Source organism: Hydra vulgaris, chromosome 03 (assembly GCF_038396675.1).
Source record: "Hydra vulgaris chromosome 03, alternate assembly HydraT2T_AEP".
Classification (NCBI taxonomy): Eukaryota; Metazoa; Cnidaria; class Hydrozoa; order Anthoathecata; family Hydridae; genus Hydra; species Hydra vulgaris.
In genome coordinates this window covers 69119518-69138513 of record NC_088922.1, presented here as the reverse complement: position 1 = coordinate 69138513, position 18996 = coordinate 69119518, and the positions used below count along the sequence as shown (strand labels likewise).

Sequence of the window (18996 nt, the reverse complement as noted above, 5' to 3'; positions counted from 1 at the left end):
TGTCCAGATTAATTTCTTGTCTTTGACTTTGAGTCAGATTATGTTGCAACACATATTTGATTCTCGAGATTTAAACTATGGGAAATAAAATCTAATTTTAATACTCTGTTATTTGATAATCAAAGGTCAGATTTACCCTGGGCTGTGACTGCAAGAATATTTTTTTTGAATATGTTGTACATGAGTTTTAATGCTACTTTTGTAAAGGAAAAATAGTTTGAAATAACCAAACAAAGTTCATCTTTAACAAAACTTTTTTCTGTGGATTTTATTCTTGAATATAGTACCTACTTTAATCAAGTCATCAATATAAAAAACAAGCCAAATTTTTATCTTTAGTTTTTGGGGTCCCTATTTTTGTGAGGACCCCTGTGCCAACAGTCATCATTGTTTGCGTCAACCTGTCTTGTTTTTTTTTTTAATAATTAATTTTATTTAAAAAAGTAACGTTGTGGACGTCAACCCTTTCTCTTGTCAACAATTGTCAAAAATTTTCTCATTCTCTCCCCTATTTTATTGACATAATTGATCGACATATCCTAACTATGTTTAAAATTTAATACAGTAGTATTATTAAAGAGTAACTTTGCAAAATATAGTTTTGCTTATATTTTGCAGTGTTTTGTTAACACTGATGTGTTAATGGTTTTAGTTATTATATAGGGTAATATTCATTATATTAATAAATAAAAACATGTATATTTTAAGGTTTATTGAAGATGGAACAGTTTCAAGGTTCATTATTATCTAAAATTTCAAGAATATTTGAAAAAACAGCATAAAAATATGCTTTTAGGAGTGCTCTGTGGTTTCTTTTGCAAAAATAATATCGCGTTATTTACTTTACTTACTCGAGTTCTAAATACAAGGGGGGCGGGGAATAAGTGGGAATAAAAGGGATGGGGTGGGAAGTTCGCCCAGATCTAATGAACAAGGAGGAGGATGGATGGAGGGAAAGGTAGGGAGGAAGAGGTTAATTAAAAGAGGAAGGGGGAGGAGAGGATGGATTTTTTATGTTATATCAAAAGTATTTCTTTGAAAAAAAATTTCAATTTATAAATCCAAGCTAACATTTTTCAAAAAACACGCATATAATTATTTAATTCTAGAGTGGGTAACGATCAAATGCTCATTTTCTGACAGCTGTTTTATCATAATTTTAATAGGGTTAATATTAAGTTCAGTAGGGTTTACCAAGCTGATATAAGTTTTAAACTTTAGTAAGAAATCTCAAAAGCTCATTCTTTACAAATCGAGATTTACTAAGTTAATGTTCTTTAAAGCCTGTTTACACTGAAAGTTTTTGTTCTTAACGGTGACTGAAATAATTACTATTTAATTTTTAAGGACGATTTTTACTTACAAATCGTTTTTTTGGATTTTAAATTTATACTTACTGTTGATAGCAATTAAAAATTAACAAACTAATAAAGTTAATAAAAAAACTAAAAAATTAATAAAAACAGGGGGCTGGGGGGGATCCTAATAAGCTTAGGGAGGTGGGAAAATTTTCCAAAAAATAATAAACGTTTTCCCCCTCACCTTGTTTTAAGGATTCGAGAGTAGGCATTAGTTTTTGATATTACTTTTAATTCATCCCATAAAAGTCTGATAGGAGAGAGATCTAGTTATTGGTTAGGCCTAATCATTCTGTTCAATAATTGATCATTCTCTAACTCAGTCAAATAAATTATATAACTAAAGAATATGTTTTGGATTTAAGCTTTGAGCCGTTTTCTTCTAAAAAAATGAATAGCTTCCCATCAACCCAACTTTTGAAAGGCATAGAATGACTTTTAATAAATGTTCTAATACACTACTTTTTTTATTTTCCCCTCTATTAAAACAATGTCACCTGTGACATTCCGACCAAACCACCCACACCTAAACACTATAACCACCCAATGTTTCTCAGTCAATGATATACGGTATTTTATAATATGTTTAATGACTTTATTTCAGACGAACAATCATCTCTTGAAATTAAAGATTTAAAACTTCAACATGTTGGTTTACGTTTCAAGTCATTGATAGTCAACTTTTTATAAACGTATTTATAAACTTTATATAAACGTATTTATATATGAACACTAACAAATTGCACAACATTTAAATAATTTGTATCTTTAGGGCCTAATTTAGCTAGAAATATTCAAAATATGATTAATCTAAAAATCGATATAAACGATAATAAAGATAATAACGATAATGTTTCCATTAATCTTTAGTTTGAATACATTTGAAACTTTTTTAAAAATTGCTTAAAACGTTTAAAACACAGCAAAAAGTCCTGATGATATAAATCATAACAAAGTCATTTATAATGATTTATATCATTAAATTCAACAAGGATCTATATTATGTCTAATTTATGTTAATGATCTCTATAAAGTCTCGAAATTAGCAACGTTTATGTTTGCTGATGATACAAATCTCTGCTGATGATACAAATCTTTGCTGATGATACAAACCTCTACTGATGATATAAATCTCTGCTGATGATACAAATTTCTATCTAATAATAACATCAATAAACTTTTTTGTTAATATGAATGTTAAACTATTGAAAATCTCTGACTTATTCAAATCTAAAAGCTTTCACCTAATATTAATGAAACTAAATGGACTCTTCCATCCAATTTTTTGCCTTTTCTTTACATTGATACCATCTAAATATAAAAAGTAATGTTCGCAAACTTTCTAGGTATCATTGTAAATGAAAATCTATCGTAAAAAATTCACATTAAATGCAGCAAAATTAAAAAAAGGAGTTTTAAACAGCACCAACTCAACTAAATTACTCTTTTATAACTCTTTTATACACTTCATGTTAAATATGATAATATTTCCTGGGGACGAAGTTCCTACAAAAGTAAATTGAAGCCGCTTTATTGTCAACCAAATCATTTAACTAAGTCTTATATACTTTAAAAATTATTTTACGCACTCAAGGCCCCTTTTATTAAAAATGAATATTCCTAATATATATATCAATTAAATGTTTTTAATGTTCTTCGTTTTATGCTTAAATATAAAATCATTTCTTGGTTTATATTCTTTTAAAATGACAGTTTTAATAAGCAACAAGTTTTTCAAACTTTTCCAAATAAACTTTGGTAACTCTAGAATTTAAGTGGTAACTCTAGCATTTGGTAACTCTAGCATTCGTAAGTTCAAGTGGTTTTCTGAGAGCGTCTGCGTTTCATTTTATTTATATTAGTAGACTTTCATTATTTACTATGTTTATTTTTACTACAATATGTAATATTATTATTTTCGTACAACGAAATTAATTTTATTTAAAATGAAATTAAATTTTGAAATGTAAAGGTAATTTAATAAGACCAGGTGGTACTGTAGGCTTTTATTATTTACCAAGTTTTCTTTTTCTTTTAACTAACAGCGTTGTATTATGAAGTTTATAATCTTTTAATATTAAATTAAATTTTGTAATAACAAGATATGCGGAAAAACAACATAACAACAACATTAAGAAAAAAAACAACAAATAAACATATACATATATATATATATATATATATATATATATATATATATATATATATATATATATATATATATATATATATATATATATATATATATATATATATATATATATATATATATAATTCAATAAATACGACTGCGTATTACCTTTTTTTAAATATATATATATTTAAAAAAAAGTTTATACGCAGCCGTATTGATTGAATTCTACCCATATTTTAACGTATAACAAGAAAATGACTTTCTAAGATTATATATATATATATATATATATATATATATATATATATATATATATATATATATATATATATATATATATATATATATATATATATATATATATACATATATATATATATATATATATATATATATATATACATATACATATATATATATATATATATATATATATATATATATATATATATATATATATACTATATATATATATATATATATATATATATATATATATATATACATATACATATATATATATATATATATATATATATATATATATATATATATATATATATGTATATATATATATATGTATATGTATATATATATATATATATATATATATATATATACATATATATATATATATATATATATATATATATATATATATATATATATATATATATATATATATGGGTAGAATTCAATAAATACGGCTGCGTATAAACTTTTTTAAAAATAAATATATATATTCTTTAATAATATATAATTATTTCGATATTTCGCTGATCCATCGTGATCAGCGTCATCAGGTATAATAAAATAAAATAGTTACAAAGAAATCGTTATAGTAAAACAAACCGTTAAAAAGATAACACTAAAAAGCCAAAATGTAATACAAAAAATTTTCTCAAATAACTGACGTCAGCAGATTTTATTAAATAATGGCCCCCAGGTTTTAGTTGTCACGTTATCGCCGTCATCCCGATTGAGAACCGCATCACCATTTTTTAACTCCTGTCGAACCCTAGCTTTGCTTATTTCGAGTGACTCTGATTTTCCGAGTTCGATATTCTTGGGCTACAGATAATGTTTTGGGGTGCCTACAATCAAACTTATCATGGCATGTTTTGGAATGTTCAGTTGCACCCGAACTGGACCATTTTTCTTTTAAGCTGTTTTTCTGGTGTTTAATACATCTCGATATCACCTTCTTTTTAGTTTCACCAATGTATACCGAACCGCATGAACATTTTAGCTGGTATACGCCAGGGTTTGTGTTTAGTGGTAGTTTAGTTTTATTGTTGCAAAAAATATTTTTCAAATTGGAAGTTGATGTGAAAATAACCTTTATGTTTTGTTTTCGAAATTCTTTACGAAGTTTTAGACCAACAATTGGTATTCAAGGTAGTTTTATAAAGGGTTGGGTATCTAATGGTTGACATGTGGTGATTTTTGAACCGTTTTTTAAATAGTCTATAGTAATATTATTTAGAATGTTCTTGTCGTGGCCATTTTCAACAAATATGTCTATTAGAAAATCAATTTATTTTTGAAGGTGTTTTAAGAGCAAATTTATTTTGCACGACATAAAAATCCTTTGAAAAAGCCAATAATAATGTTAGGATTAATGTTCGAGTTAGGTTTAAGTTGAACATTTGTAATAGCCTCCTTTCGATGTATTTGAAATTCATAAGCTCCAGAGCCTGTGTTTGTAATATTAATATCTAGGAAATTGAGTTGTTTGAGGTTGTTTTCAAGTCCCACTGTGTGTTTTATGGCAGGATGTTGTTCATTAAGGATGTTCAGGAACATTTGTTGTTGTTTCATTGAAGCGAAGCGAGCGTGACAATCATCTACATATCTCTTGTAAGTTTTTGGTTCGGATGTATGAACAATTGCTATGTTAAGGGCCTTTCTTTCTATATTTTGTAAAAATGCTTCCGCCATAACAACCATTAAAGATAAACCTATAGGACCTGAATTAGGTATTACTCGGATTTTGTCTTCATATAAAAAATAGCATATACTTAATGAAAGTTCAATTAATTGGTGAATGTCTACAAAAGTAAGTTTAGTTTTTAAGTCATCAATCTCAGCGTTCAATATATCAATAATAACCGGAATTGCTTCGTCAATGGGTATGGATGGATATAAATTGACTATATCAAATGAAACTTGAACTTCGTTAGGATCTATTATCCATTGCTTAGCTTCATTTACAAAACTATTAGAATTCATAAGTCTACTATTATTTTTGTTCAGAGTCGGTTGAATAATTTTAACAAGATAATCAAATGTTCCATAAGGTGGTGTGTTAATTGTTGATACAACGGGGCGCATTGGGTAGTCTTTTTCTGGTTTGTGAGCTTTAATCATTCCGTAAATCCTTGGTGGGTTACAATCTGATGGATACATTTTAAAGTATGTATTTGTGTCTAGCTTACCTTCTTTTCTTAATTTGCACAATGGTCTTTGAAATTTAGTGTGGATGTTGGATCATAATCAATAATTTTGCTATTTTTTATTTGTTCTTCTAATTTGAGAGATGCATCATTTTGGTTTAACAATGCGAAACCTGTGCCTTTATCGAAAGGGTATATCTTAATATTAGAATTGTTTTTTAATTTGTTTATGGAAAGACGTTGTTGCTTAGTTTTAGACGTGGAAAGACGTTGTAGCTTAAAAATTGGTGAACAGTTTTGTCGAAGAGTTTCTGCCTGTGTTAGTTTTTTAAGTTTTTCAAGTTGTAAAGCGCAAGTTTCAATATTAGTTATAATATCCATATAAGGAATTTTTTACTGCAGTGGTACAAAATTTGGACCTAAATTGAGTAGCTCAGTTGTTGATTTATCCAGAGTAACATTAGTTAAATTGAGTATAACAGGTTTAATAACTTGATTGGGAGGATCAAAAGTATTTTTTATAATCGGTGTAATTTGTAATTTATAATATTTTTCTTTCATTTCCGTTTTTTTCTTAATATAATGGTAAATTTTTGATTTGTTGGTTATACTATCAATTAACTCATAATCGTGTAATCTTACTTTTGTCTGAAGAAATATATATAACTCATTAATTAATTTCTTACTTGAATTTAGTCTGTGTTTGGCTTCGTTACGAGCATGAATTAGTAGTTTTTTACTGTATTCCTTCATTATGTGTTTTGCTTTTTTAGTATGGATTGGAGTTTGTAACTATTTTATTTATTATACCTGATGACGCTGATCACGATAGATCAGCGAAATATCGAAATAATTATATATTAGTAAAAAAAATATATATATATTTTAAAAAAAGTTTATACGCAGCCGTATTTATTGAATTCTACCCATATTTTAACGTATAACAAGAAAATGACTTTCAAAGAATATAGGGGAGAGTGGGGTATTGGCGAACACCTAAGCGGGAATGCGAATTAAAGACACCAGTTATACAAAATTGATCATATTTATTGCTTATCAATTAGTTTAACTACTCAGTCACAAACCCTCAAAAGGAATTTTTAAAAATCTTATTATAAAATAAAAATTTATGCCAGAAATAAAACCATTGGTGTTCGGAATTACCCTGCCTACGTGGGGTAATTCCGAACACATTGGGGGGCAATCACAAGCACTGTTGTGTAATAGCGAATAAAAAGCTAATTGTAATAACTAAGTCTAAAAACTATATTATGCAACAAAAACAAAAAAAAGGAGTGACTTTATTTCCATAGAAGCTACAACAGAGTGTTACTCAAGAAAAAAGTTGCATAAAATTATCAGAAAAATTTAAAATCAAATTAAAGTGAACAACATCCGCAGCTTCATTACACTACTGCACGTCTGGAACTGAGCATAGGATCCCTTCTCAGCAGGTAAAAAAAAATTGTCGAATTTATTTTTTTACAATGCTGTTTTGACCATGTTCGGAGTTACCCCGCGTTCGCCATTACCCCACTCTCCCCTATATATATATATATATATATATATATATATATATATATATATATATATATATATATATATATATATATATATATATATATATATATATATATAATAAGAAATAATAATAAAAAAAGAACTGTAAGGGCTGGATGCATGTGTATGGATATCTTCAATTAGGTAAGTATGTTACTTTTAGCGGTGAGCCATCCTTTGGCAGTGGTTTGGGATTTTAATGGGCTGAAGCGTAAACGTAAACGCACCAACTTTTTGTAACTTGGTTTCAAACAAATATTAGACAATCTAGAAGTGTATTTGGAAGTTTCCCAGAAACGGTTATACTTGAAAAATAAAATTCAATGGGCGCAAGAAGTTATTTATTCAGAAAATTATGGAAAATTTTTATCAGCCGTTTAAAAGACTCAGTTGCTCAGATGCAAGTTGTAAATACCACAACAATACAAAAGTTTTTTTTTTGTTTTTTTGTATTTGTTTTTCTTATAATTTTCTTTATAATTTTCTATTAATTTCTTAAACTTCTCTGTGACAAGGCCTGATGGGCTCTTTGAGTATCTGCGTTCTTTATTTTTATTTTCTATTTTTTAACAACATCTTTACTTTTAATTTTTTTTTTATATATATTTGTATTTGCATCTTAAAAATTGTATTATAGAACAAACAAAAATGTAGACTTGTCATTATAAAATGACAAGTCTACATTTTAGGAATTAAAAATTTTGCTATCAAAAGATTTATAGTTTCAGCAAGATAAAGGCTACAATATTTAACAATCAAAATATTGCTTTAAATTCGTTGGATAAAAACCAGCAATATATATATATATCTTTATATATACCTATTTTTTTTTTTTTCTCTCTTCATTTTTGCCGTATAAAAAATATAAATACAACCAATGTTTCCAATATACAGATGGCCGGGGCAAGAAGAAGACACAATTTGTTTTATCACCAAGCCCCGAGATTTATTCCGTAAAAAATAAATAATTTCGTATAGAGTATAAATATGTTATCAATTAGACTGTATTTTTAAAAAGATAAAACAAAAATAAAAAGTTACAGGGTCATAAAGAATTTTTTTTTTTTTTAAAAAAAATTTTAAAATTAAAAAAAAAAATTTCTTTTAAACTAATAAAATAATCAATAAAAAGTAAAATAACAAATTCTTAGAAATAAATATTAAATAAATAAGTATATAAAGATTAATATAAATTTGCACAAAGTAAAAATAATAAAAAAGAAAAAAAAAAAAAGAAAAAAAAAAAGGTTTTTAACAACTTTTTTTTTTTTTTTTTAATAATTAAGATTAAATACTAAAATTATTAATAAAACACAGAATTGAAAAGAAATTTAACCTTTCCAATTAAAAAAAATATATATTTAAATGTATTTAAGCATGCTTCAACCAAATCCTTAAAAGGGTTGACAAAGATAAACTTTAAACTAAATCGAAAAAACTTATCTGTGTCACCCGAAGAAGTCAAGCGCTCCATCATTAACTAGGAGCATTTGCTTTAATTTTACTTCAAATTTGTCAAGGGTTTCAAGAGTTTTAAGTTTATTAGATTGGATTTTATTCCATACTTTTGGTCTTCTAATATATAATGAAAACTCAGTTGCGGCAAAAAAACTTTTGGGCTGAATAAAGGGTGTTGTTTGATTATCTGGTTAAGTATCTATGTTTATTTATTTTGAATAACGAAGTAAAAATGTTTAGTGTTGTTCTTTTATTAACTTTATACATGAAAATTAAAAGATGAAAAATATATATTATTCAGCTTTATAAATAGTTCTTTGGAATGAGTAAAACGGCCTACATTAGATATTATTCTCATTGCATGTTTTTGTTTATTAAAAAGTTTTTTAATTTTGTTTTGATTTGTGCTACACCAAGCAATGTTTGCGTAATTCAGATAACTATGAACAAAGGAGAAATATAACAATTTTAAACTAGTTTGATTAAAAAAGGGCCTTGCTTTATAAAGTAGGCAAATATTTTTTGAGATTTTACTTTCAAGATAATGTATATAATTTGTCCAAGTAACGTTTTCGTCAAGAAGTACTCCTAAAAATTTTAATGATTGTTCTCTTTTTATAAATTGACTGCCAATATAAAGTTTTGAAAGTTTTAAAGGGATTTTATTTTAACAACATCTTTAACTAAAAAACTGCTAAATGTAGACATCGAGCGTTAAATTTGTCGTTATATTGTAGTTACAATACTACAATATATAGTATATCGATATGCAGCTTACAATAAATTGTTGTAATATCAGTAGTTACAAAACAGCGTTGTCTAGATAGCGACGTTTTGTAGTAAAATGGCTATGTTACAAATTCAATTATTATCATAAATATTCCAAAACTAAAAATTGGATTTTTGAAGATGTAAAAGACAAAACGAAACAATAGTGTGAGAAAAAAAAACTTCAAAACTGCTATAGAGCTAGCTTTTCGCTAGCTTATTTCCAACTTGGTAACCTCAAACATGGAAGCATTTTTAAACCTTGTCTATAATAAAGAGAGGACTTAATTATAAACATTAGCTGGAATATGAAAATAGAAATCCATACAAGGATAAGTAAGAGTCAAGATCGGCTGCCAGTATAACAATAGAAGCTTCATTTTATAAAAACTAACAAATCAGCAGAAGAAAAAGTGGAAAAAAATTCTTATTTATTGTTAGAAAGAAAGATGTAGGCCTCAAAATGATAATTTAAGTTTTTAAATTAAAGATTCAAAAACTTTAATAATAATAATAAAAATAATGATTAGGACTGGTTGTACAATAGTTATAGTCAGCACTCAGTATGAGTTCTTTAAAAATTTTTTTAAATTACTTTTGAGAGTAATGTAGAGAGATTTGGATAATAGTTTTGTAAGATTGAAACAGAATCTCAACCTCAATGTATAAAAGAGTTTAAGGGAAATAACGTAGCAACTGAAGCAGGAGCCTGGTAATGAATTAATCTAGTAATAAATTAACCTTCTAATGAATTAATCAGATTAAAAAATTTTTCTTTTAAGGAAAGGTGTGGTCAAAAGTGTGGTCAAAAGTGTGGTCAAAAGATGAGATAGAGATTTTAAAAGAAACTATTTTTTTTCGTTGGGAGAAAGAATAAGGGCATATGCATCTATGAAAACTAGAGTCAGATTTGATTTTTTTCATCACATTCATTCAAAGACATTTGTTCTCCAGAGAATAGTTCATGTGAAAATAATTTAAAAAATGTTAGAAATAGCAGCTGCACAAGTGGGAAAGTCAATATTGACAATATCACCAATAGTAACAATATTGACAAGACCACTAATAGTAACAATATCGGCAATATCACCAATAGTTACAAAATCGGGGGATTGTTTTAAGAGAAAGAACTTCGTCATTGAACTTTACAAAGCAAACCATCTATTTTTTACGAAGTTTTTTAAAAGAAGATCCTTAATCATTAATCATTGCTTCATAACTTTTAAAAAAAGAAGTGACGTACTCCATTATTACGCAGTAAAGTTTAAAAGTGTCAAGGTGTAATAAGGTTCAAACTTTTTTATTTTATGTGAAAAACCGTTGAATAGTGAATTTTTTAAATATAAATATTTGGCTAACAACCTTGTGTTAAAAATAACTTGATAAAAAAAGTTTGTTTTAACTAAAACGTGAAACTGTTTTTAAATTAAAATCATTGTAATAGTTTTAAAGCCACAGACTGTTTGCACAAAGTTCGATGCTACCCAAATATCTACAACGTTTCCTGATCGTATTTGTGGCAAGTAGCTAGAAAAGTGTTCAAGTTATTTTAATATCTTATTATTTGCTTAGTGCGCTTTAAGTAACTTACTGATTTGAATAATAATTCCTTTTTTATATTTACACCATTCACTTACTTTTTATAAAATGTTTAACTTAAAGAAGAATCTTTTATTTTCTTAAGATTTCTACACTCACGTCACTGCTTTAAGAAGATTTTTTAAGGTACTCTATAACCTATTAGACTTTTAACCTATTAACCATCATGTATCTGTAAAAACCAAAAAGTATACCATCATGCATCTGTTGAAAAACTTAAAAAATGGGAAAAAAGTAGTAAATCCGAGTTGTATTGAACTTTGAATTTTTATAATTCTGAGTTTTCAATCAATGCAACAGTTCAGTTTTTTGCTTCACCATAAAACATATATTTTTTGAGATACACGAAAATGAACATAAACCGAAGATATAGTTAAATAGAAAACCTCTTTTATAGATTTAACCTTTTATTTCTGAGCGGTTTTATACAATATTTTAAGGAAGTACAGATACTATAAATAAAATTAGCGCAGTAGTTACTTTTAATCACAGCATTGATTTATGAAACAAAGTTTTAAAGTAATCTCGGTCATTCCGAACCAGACCACTGTTTAATGGCGCACACCCATTGAAAGCATTGTAAGTGTTTAAAATACAGCAAACGCTTTTGTCGAAATTACTAAACTCTGAGAATGCTTTTTCTTATTTCTTACATTAATATCTTCTTATTTCGTCCATAAAAATCTTCATGTTTTGTTCAATAATAGCTTGACAGTTCTTCATTCCGTTATAGCTAAACTTTCATATTTTATTTCGTTTCTATTTTTCTGATATAATAAATTTAAAATCTTTAATTTTGTTTTGCTTATATAAATTTTTTGCAGAAGTTTTCACACATCTAAGGAAAAATTCATAGAAATAAGACGTTTATAATTTGAAGCATATGTTTAAAATTTAAAAACTGGTTCGTAACCTGCTAACTTGAAAACTTCTAAATTTTATGTTCAAAGTTGATAAAGAAAGAATTCATTAAAAAGCTAAAAGAGATAATATGTTTGAAACCAACTAAACAGTACATTTGCTCTTAACCAGTGTAGGCAAAAAAGAGCAGATCATACAACACTCAAACAAAACTTAGTCAACTTGTAACTGTAGTTCAAATTCCAGTTGAAATATTGTTATAATGTTATTCTTAATCTTGTCATCAACTTTTTTTAATGATTGGATATGTTAAACATATTTCCAACCATTATTATCATCCAACCATAATTAACATCCAACATTAACTAATTTATTTATACTTATTTATCTTTAAAATAAATGTTTAAATCTTTGAATTTTTATGTTCAAAACTATCATAATTATTAATCCAAAACACGGATTCAACACCAGACTCCGATAAGAAAAAGTTGCTAAACTAACGTAATTGAAACTCGCAGCATCCTGACAAAAGCTGCGCACACAGGTCACCCAATGAAATCATATTTACATCCATGACATCATATTTACGGACTAAGCCGAATGTTTTTGAATTCGGCAATGTTCCGAACCCTTGTCTACTGCATAAGCTAAAATCGTACGGGGTAAGTGACACCTTGTACAATTAAATCGAGAGCAAGCTAACTACAACCTGCCTGTTGCGTTTAACTTTTGGTAATGACAAATCTAAATTTAAAAAAGTGTCACAAGGATCTATCCTCTGACCACTCCTATTTTTCATCTACATAAATGATCTACCAGAAAGAATACTACACCATTTCAAAATGTATACAGCTATAATGTATAACCCTAAATAATTGGGGTTATTAAATCGAACGAAAACTAAACTCCAAAACGACATCAACGAAGCAGTGAAGTGGTCACACACAAATTCATGCACACCGGTCGCAACAAAAACAAAAAATCAACTACAATCCACACAATGAATGACACTGTCGGTCAACTGCATCAGCTATCGTGCACAACATTTGAATGTGATCAAGGCAGTGTAATGACTATTGATTTAAAGGTCAGTAAACAAGTATTTACGGCTGCATCATCTGGCGACTGTATGTTTTGCATGCATAAGAAAACTTTTCGAGACGTTGTTTTGTACTATGGCGCGGACTGTATATTTCATACTTCACCCACACTTAGAATTTGCACCACATATCTAGCTCAAGATAAAATCTAGCTCTAGCAAGCTTAACACCGAGCCAGGAAACACATTTCTACCATAAAACACTTACACTACAATAAGCGGCTACAAAGATTAAATCTGACAACCCAATTGACGAGCGAGAGGAGATCTTATTGAATAATACAAAATCATCAGCAAAATCGAAATAATTAACTTCCTGGTCCTTTAGCGTCAACCAAGCTCAACGTAATCAAAGTACAGCTTTCGAGCTCGCGGACATACCAAACAACTCCTTGCACAACTTGTTCGAAACATCGCAGAAAGAAACTTCTTTACCAATCATGTGTTCAAACCGTTAAACACTTTAACACGAAACGCGGTTAATTCAACAAGTATGAATAACTTCAAACATGAACTATCTTTATTATAACACTGCGCTGTAATTTGAAAGCTTCGGATTGTTTTCATTTGGAAGCTAAAGACTGTATTTTTATCACAGAGCGGCCTGGCATGTCGTTCTTTATCAATATCTAGTAAACTTTATTATTTGTGAATTCATTAAATTTTATAGATCAAAAAGTAATTACACGGTAACTGAGTTTCGAAACTCAGTTCGAGGGCCTAAGGTAAGATAGATAAAATAGAAAAATATTAAAAAATAAATAAATAAACTCACTCCTAACGAGGCTGCAAGCATTAATTAAGAGTTAATGGTTGCTTGTAGCCTTGTTGCAGCCTTGTTGGGATAAAATCAAGGAGCAGAAAAAAAGAAGCCATAAAGACAGAAAACTGTATGACTTAAAAAAATAAGAAAAGTGGAGTGAATTTATACTAGCGGAAAAAAAAAGATCAATAAAAGATTTTTATCCATAAAAGAACAATATATGCGACTTGACATATATTTACATTTATATTTATATATATATTATAGACATATATATTTATATTTATTGTTCTTTTATGAACAATAAATATATTGACATTTATAATGTCAATATATTTATTGTTCATAAAAGAACATAAATGTTATGAGCTGAATGACAAGTTACGCTAAATAATATTTTGGTTAACAAAATAACAGATAATAGTTGGGGTGACCATCAAACATAGTAGTACTTGCAGAAAAGAAAGAGATGCAACCTTACGACAAAGGAATAGAGACTTAAGCTTGTCAGGTAGACGGATGCGACATTTTTTAATGTTTGAGATAACGTCCAGACATGGGGCAAACTCTAAACATTTATTGGTTTATACTTGATTCAAAAAAAGGATGCTTTGCAAAAAATTCTGATGATTGAATGAATGATGATTGGAGCCTGTAACAAAAAGCTCTACAACTGTAGCCTTTCACGTGCCTTACACGTAAAAGCAACGTGTTAATAAATTTTCTTTACTATTCTTAACTATATTTACACTTATCAATAAATATTAATATTCATACAATGGTCTCTTAGCGTTCAAAAATTATGACCATAAGTTTGAACCTCCTCAATTTGAAAGGGTTATATATATATATATATATATATATATATATATATATATATATATATATATATATATATATATATATATATATATATATATATATATATGTATGTATATGTGTAAATATATATATGCAGACAAAGAGGGCTCCGGAGTAAACTTTTTTTACTTTATTATTACTAATGTTATCAGTATACACAGTAAAGACAAGGTATGATAAAGGCGGAGTTCTACTTACAGGAAGTTTTTCGCAGAAAAGAATAGAAAAATATCATACTTAAACAACTTTTAATATATATTAAAAGCTGTTTATATATATATATATATATATATATATATATATATATATATATATATATATATATATATATATATATATATATATATATATATATATATATATATATATATATATATATATATATATATATATATATTATTTTAAAACATCAAGAAATACAGTTTCTCTCAATACAAATAATATTATTTTATAAGAAATTTTCGCTGGGTTATAGATACCAGCATCATCAGCTTGTAAAATGTTACATTTTACAAGCTGATGATGCTGGTATCTATAACCCAGCGAAAATTTCTTATAAAATAATATTATTTGTATTGAGAGAAACTGTATTTCTTGATGTTTTAAAATAATATATAATATACTCTCATACAAGATGTCATCTTTCAAATATATATATATATATATATATATACATATATATATATATATATATTTAAACAACATTTAAAATAATGCTATTTAATAGAATGCTTAATGTTCTTAAAAGAACAGAGCAATTTTAAATTAGTAGAAAATCACTTAACAAATTTTCTCATTTAACATGTTTCATCAATAAATTTATTGTAAAAAAATTTATGTAATTAATTAGAGGGCAGGAATGCTTATCGATCAATTTTAAAAAATTTTAAAATTTGAAATAATTATTCATGCAAACCAAGAATGCTTATTAAACAAAAAATCCGAATTAATTTCTAAATGTAGGCACGAAAATAAGTTTCTCCTAAAAAACTATAAAAATAAACGAGCTCAAATAATAGTTACATTAAATCCCCCTTTTAAAAAATATTTTTTTTAAAAAAAGCAATCATTTCTAAAGAATTCTTTTTATTATAGTGTCAGCAAATTCCACAAATGTGTGAAAGTTTACAGTAGTTAAGACATTTGCGACTTATAAAATTAAGTTTTATTAATTTGATCATTCATTTATGATGAGTCTTTATTGATGAAACACAGTGTTAAATGAGAGAAATTTTTGTTAAGTGATTTTCTACTAATTTATATATATATATATATATATATATATATATATATATATATATATATATATATATATATATATATATATATATATATATGTATATAAATCTATATCTATTATATAAATATATATATGTATATATATATATATGTATATATATATATATATATATATATATATATATATATATATATATATATATATATATATATATATATATATATATATATATATATATATGTACCATATCGTATATATCATATTATAGTATGTACGTATATATCATATTATAGTATGTAATGTGTGTGCTAAAATGCTTTTTATTTTTAAAAAAGGTTTTATAATGTTTAAAAATAAAAGCAAACAATTAGTTTTTTATATACTTGTGTATAACATTTTTAAACATATATATTTCTTTTTGATTAAAAAATTAATAAGTTTACCATTAAAGTTACTCCAAAATAAGATTAGAAACTTTAAAAGCATGAGTTAATTAATTCCAATCTCATTTATCTAAAAATTGAAATAGAAAAGTAACACGAATAATTAAAAAATATAAAATAAAAATCAATAATAAAGTAATAAAGTTATATTTATATATATATCTAAATGTACTGCATATTTTGCATTTGTACTAACTAAAAATCAAGTATTAGTTGTTAATCAATAGTCAATACAAAATATTAATAATTTATTAAAAACATCAAAATTTAAAAATTTTTCATTCATATATTAAGAATTAAATAAATCTTTTCGTCAGATTATAGAGCATTTAATAATAATAGTCGCTTTAGATAAAAATAAATTTTTAAAATTTTTTTGATAAAATTTTCTTTTCTTTTAAAGAATCATCAACATATTTCAGAAAATAATGGTAGTCAAGTAAAAATGCAAGACGTGAATTTAATTTTAAATTAATCTAAAAATTCGCAAATGCAAGTTAAAACGAGTCAACGAAATTGATGAAAAAATGTTTGATCAGCATCGCTTTTACAATTTTAATAAAGAATATATATATATATATATATATATATAGGGTCATTTCGGATAAAGCGAGCTAATAAAACTAAAATCAGTGTGTATTAATAACTATGTGAGATATCTTAATACTTCTTGTACTAGAAAACTCTATAACAGATACCTAAACTATGATATAATGTAAAGTGAGCCACACTAATATAAAGTGAGCCAAGTAAACTATATATGATACATAGGAAAGGCTCGCTTTATATTAACAAATTTATAAAGTGAGCCACCATTATTGGTAAAGCGAGCCAATATGATTATTCTAAAGTGAGCCATTTAGCTTTTATTTCAGACAAAAATTTACAAAATTGGAAGTATTATTACAAATAATATTTACTATATTATTATTAACTTTATTACCTACGATATAGTAAACTGGTATTAAAAGTTTGCAAACATTAACCTCAAATGCATACAATGCAAAAAATTTAAAGAACAAAAGCAATATAAAAATGTCAGCGACTAGTCTAATAAAAATAATACTGCTAAAGCTGCAGATAAATGATGCAGTACAAAATGCAAAATATCAAGTCTTAACTAGAGTTAATTTACTTAGTTGTTGTTTGAACACAATCAGCTCATAGTTGTCCACGCACGGTTATTTCGATACAGCTCTCATGTAACCAATCACGGCACGCGTCACATTCAATCCATTCATCATCAATGAGAGGATCAGTTGCTTCACCATATGCAAACCCACAATATTTGCAAATGCCCTCTTCTTTTTGTTTCTTTTCTTTTTTGGATTCTTTCTTTTTCTTTATAACCTTCTGTTTAACAGTTTTCTTCTGTTTCTTTTCTTTGCTGGTCTCTTTCTCTTTAGCTGCTTTTTTTGTTATTGGTTTGGTTCTTTCTTGAATAAATGCTACATTTTCTTCTGATGTCAATTCATAAGATGGTGGTTTCTTACGTGGCCGACTGCTTTGTGGTCGATCTCTGTGTGGCACTGGCATCAAGTTTTCGAAAGACACATCGAAGTCTGCTTGTTCAATTGACACAATTGCATTTTCATCAGTGGTAGGTAAACAATATCAGTATTGACATGTTACTCATGCTGCTTATCTAGGCGAGTATTAGAATTAGATGCATTAATATTATCTTTATAAGCTGTATCAACAAGTTTAGCACTAGAACTATTTGAAATATCTGGCAATTGCATTTCATTCAGATTAATTATGTCAACGGATTCGGTCACAGAAATCTACTGCAAATTCATAGCTGCATTAGGTACAGGTGGCTGTTCAATACTCGATCGCAGTGGCAAGAATTTTCAATATTTGACAACATATTGGGCTGAGAATTCGAGGCTGTTGAATTTAATTTTCTTTCTGTAATGGTGCTTGGTGCAAAAGCCTCTTCAGGAATAGCTTTGGCATTAAATGGAAACAAGCCAGTAGCACGAAAGCCAGCCTGAGCCATATTTCCTTTTTGCCATAAATTTAGTTTTGAGCCTGCATGACTTTGAGGCCTCGGCAGTTTTTTTGGACTTCGATGTTGTCCTCGAATTGCCGGTACCTGCTCGGACAATTTTTGTTTTCCTTGAGATTTTTGGCTTCTTCGGGCCGTGATCGGTTGATAACGTACCATTCTGTAAAAATATAAAAATTCCAATAAATTAACAATTCATGTGGGTCAAAAAGCAAAAAAAATTATAATATTTTTTACATTTATTTATTATTGCAATTTTTGGAAAAGTGAGCCAATGGCTCGGTTTACCTGAATGCCCTTGGCTCGGTTTATCTAACAGTTATGCAAAACCGAGCCAGGTTGAAAATTCGATTAAAAAACTTTATCATCGCTCAAATACATATCAACACTGTATTTTTTGAAATATTTTCTCATATTACTAATATTACAATCATATTTACTATAA

At 26.9% G+C, this 18996-nt stretch overlaps 2 protein-coding genes across 7 annotated transcripts in view; both read right to left on the bottom strand.

Moving 5' to 3' along the window:
* LOC100204076 (low-density lipoprotein receptor-related protein 6) overlaps nt 1–18996 on the bottom strand; it is a 77275-nt gene that overhangs the window by 42192 nt on the left and 16087 nt on the right. For 4 of the 6 annotated variants that reach the window (XM_065794094.1, XM_065794092.1, XM_065794095.1 and 1 more), the window contains exon 2: nt 16541–16610. In XM_065794094.1, coding sequence (XP_065650166.1) covers nt 16541–16583 — 43 coding nt within the window. In that variant the 5' untranslated portion in view covers nt 16584–16610. Of the gene's footprint in view, nt 1–16540; nt 16611–17483; nt 17716–18996 lie in introns of those variants that run through there. The other 2 variants (XM_065794093.1, XM_065794097.1) reach the window with 2 other exon arrangements.
* On the bottom strand, nt 17702–18076 carry LOC136078874 (uncharacterized). The gene has a single exon (XM_065794690.1). It carries the CDS (start codon nt 18074–18076, stop codon nt 17702–17704), a length of 375 nt encoding a protein of 124 aa, XP_065650762.1.

Bases quoted from the DNA above. Each gene is read 5' to 3' on its own strand.
- LOC136078874 (XM_065794690.1), bottom strand. From the start codon at position 18,076: ATGCCAGTGCCACACAGAGATCGACCACAAAGCAGTCGGCCACGTAAG.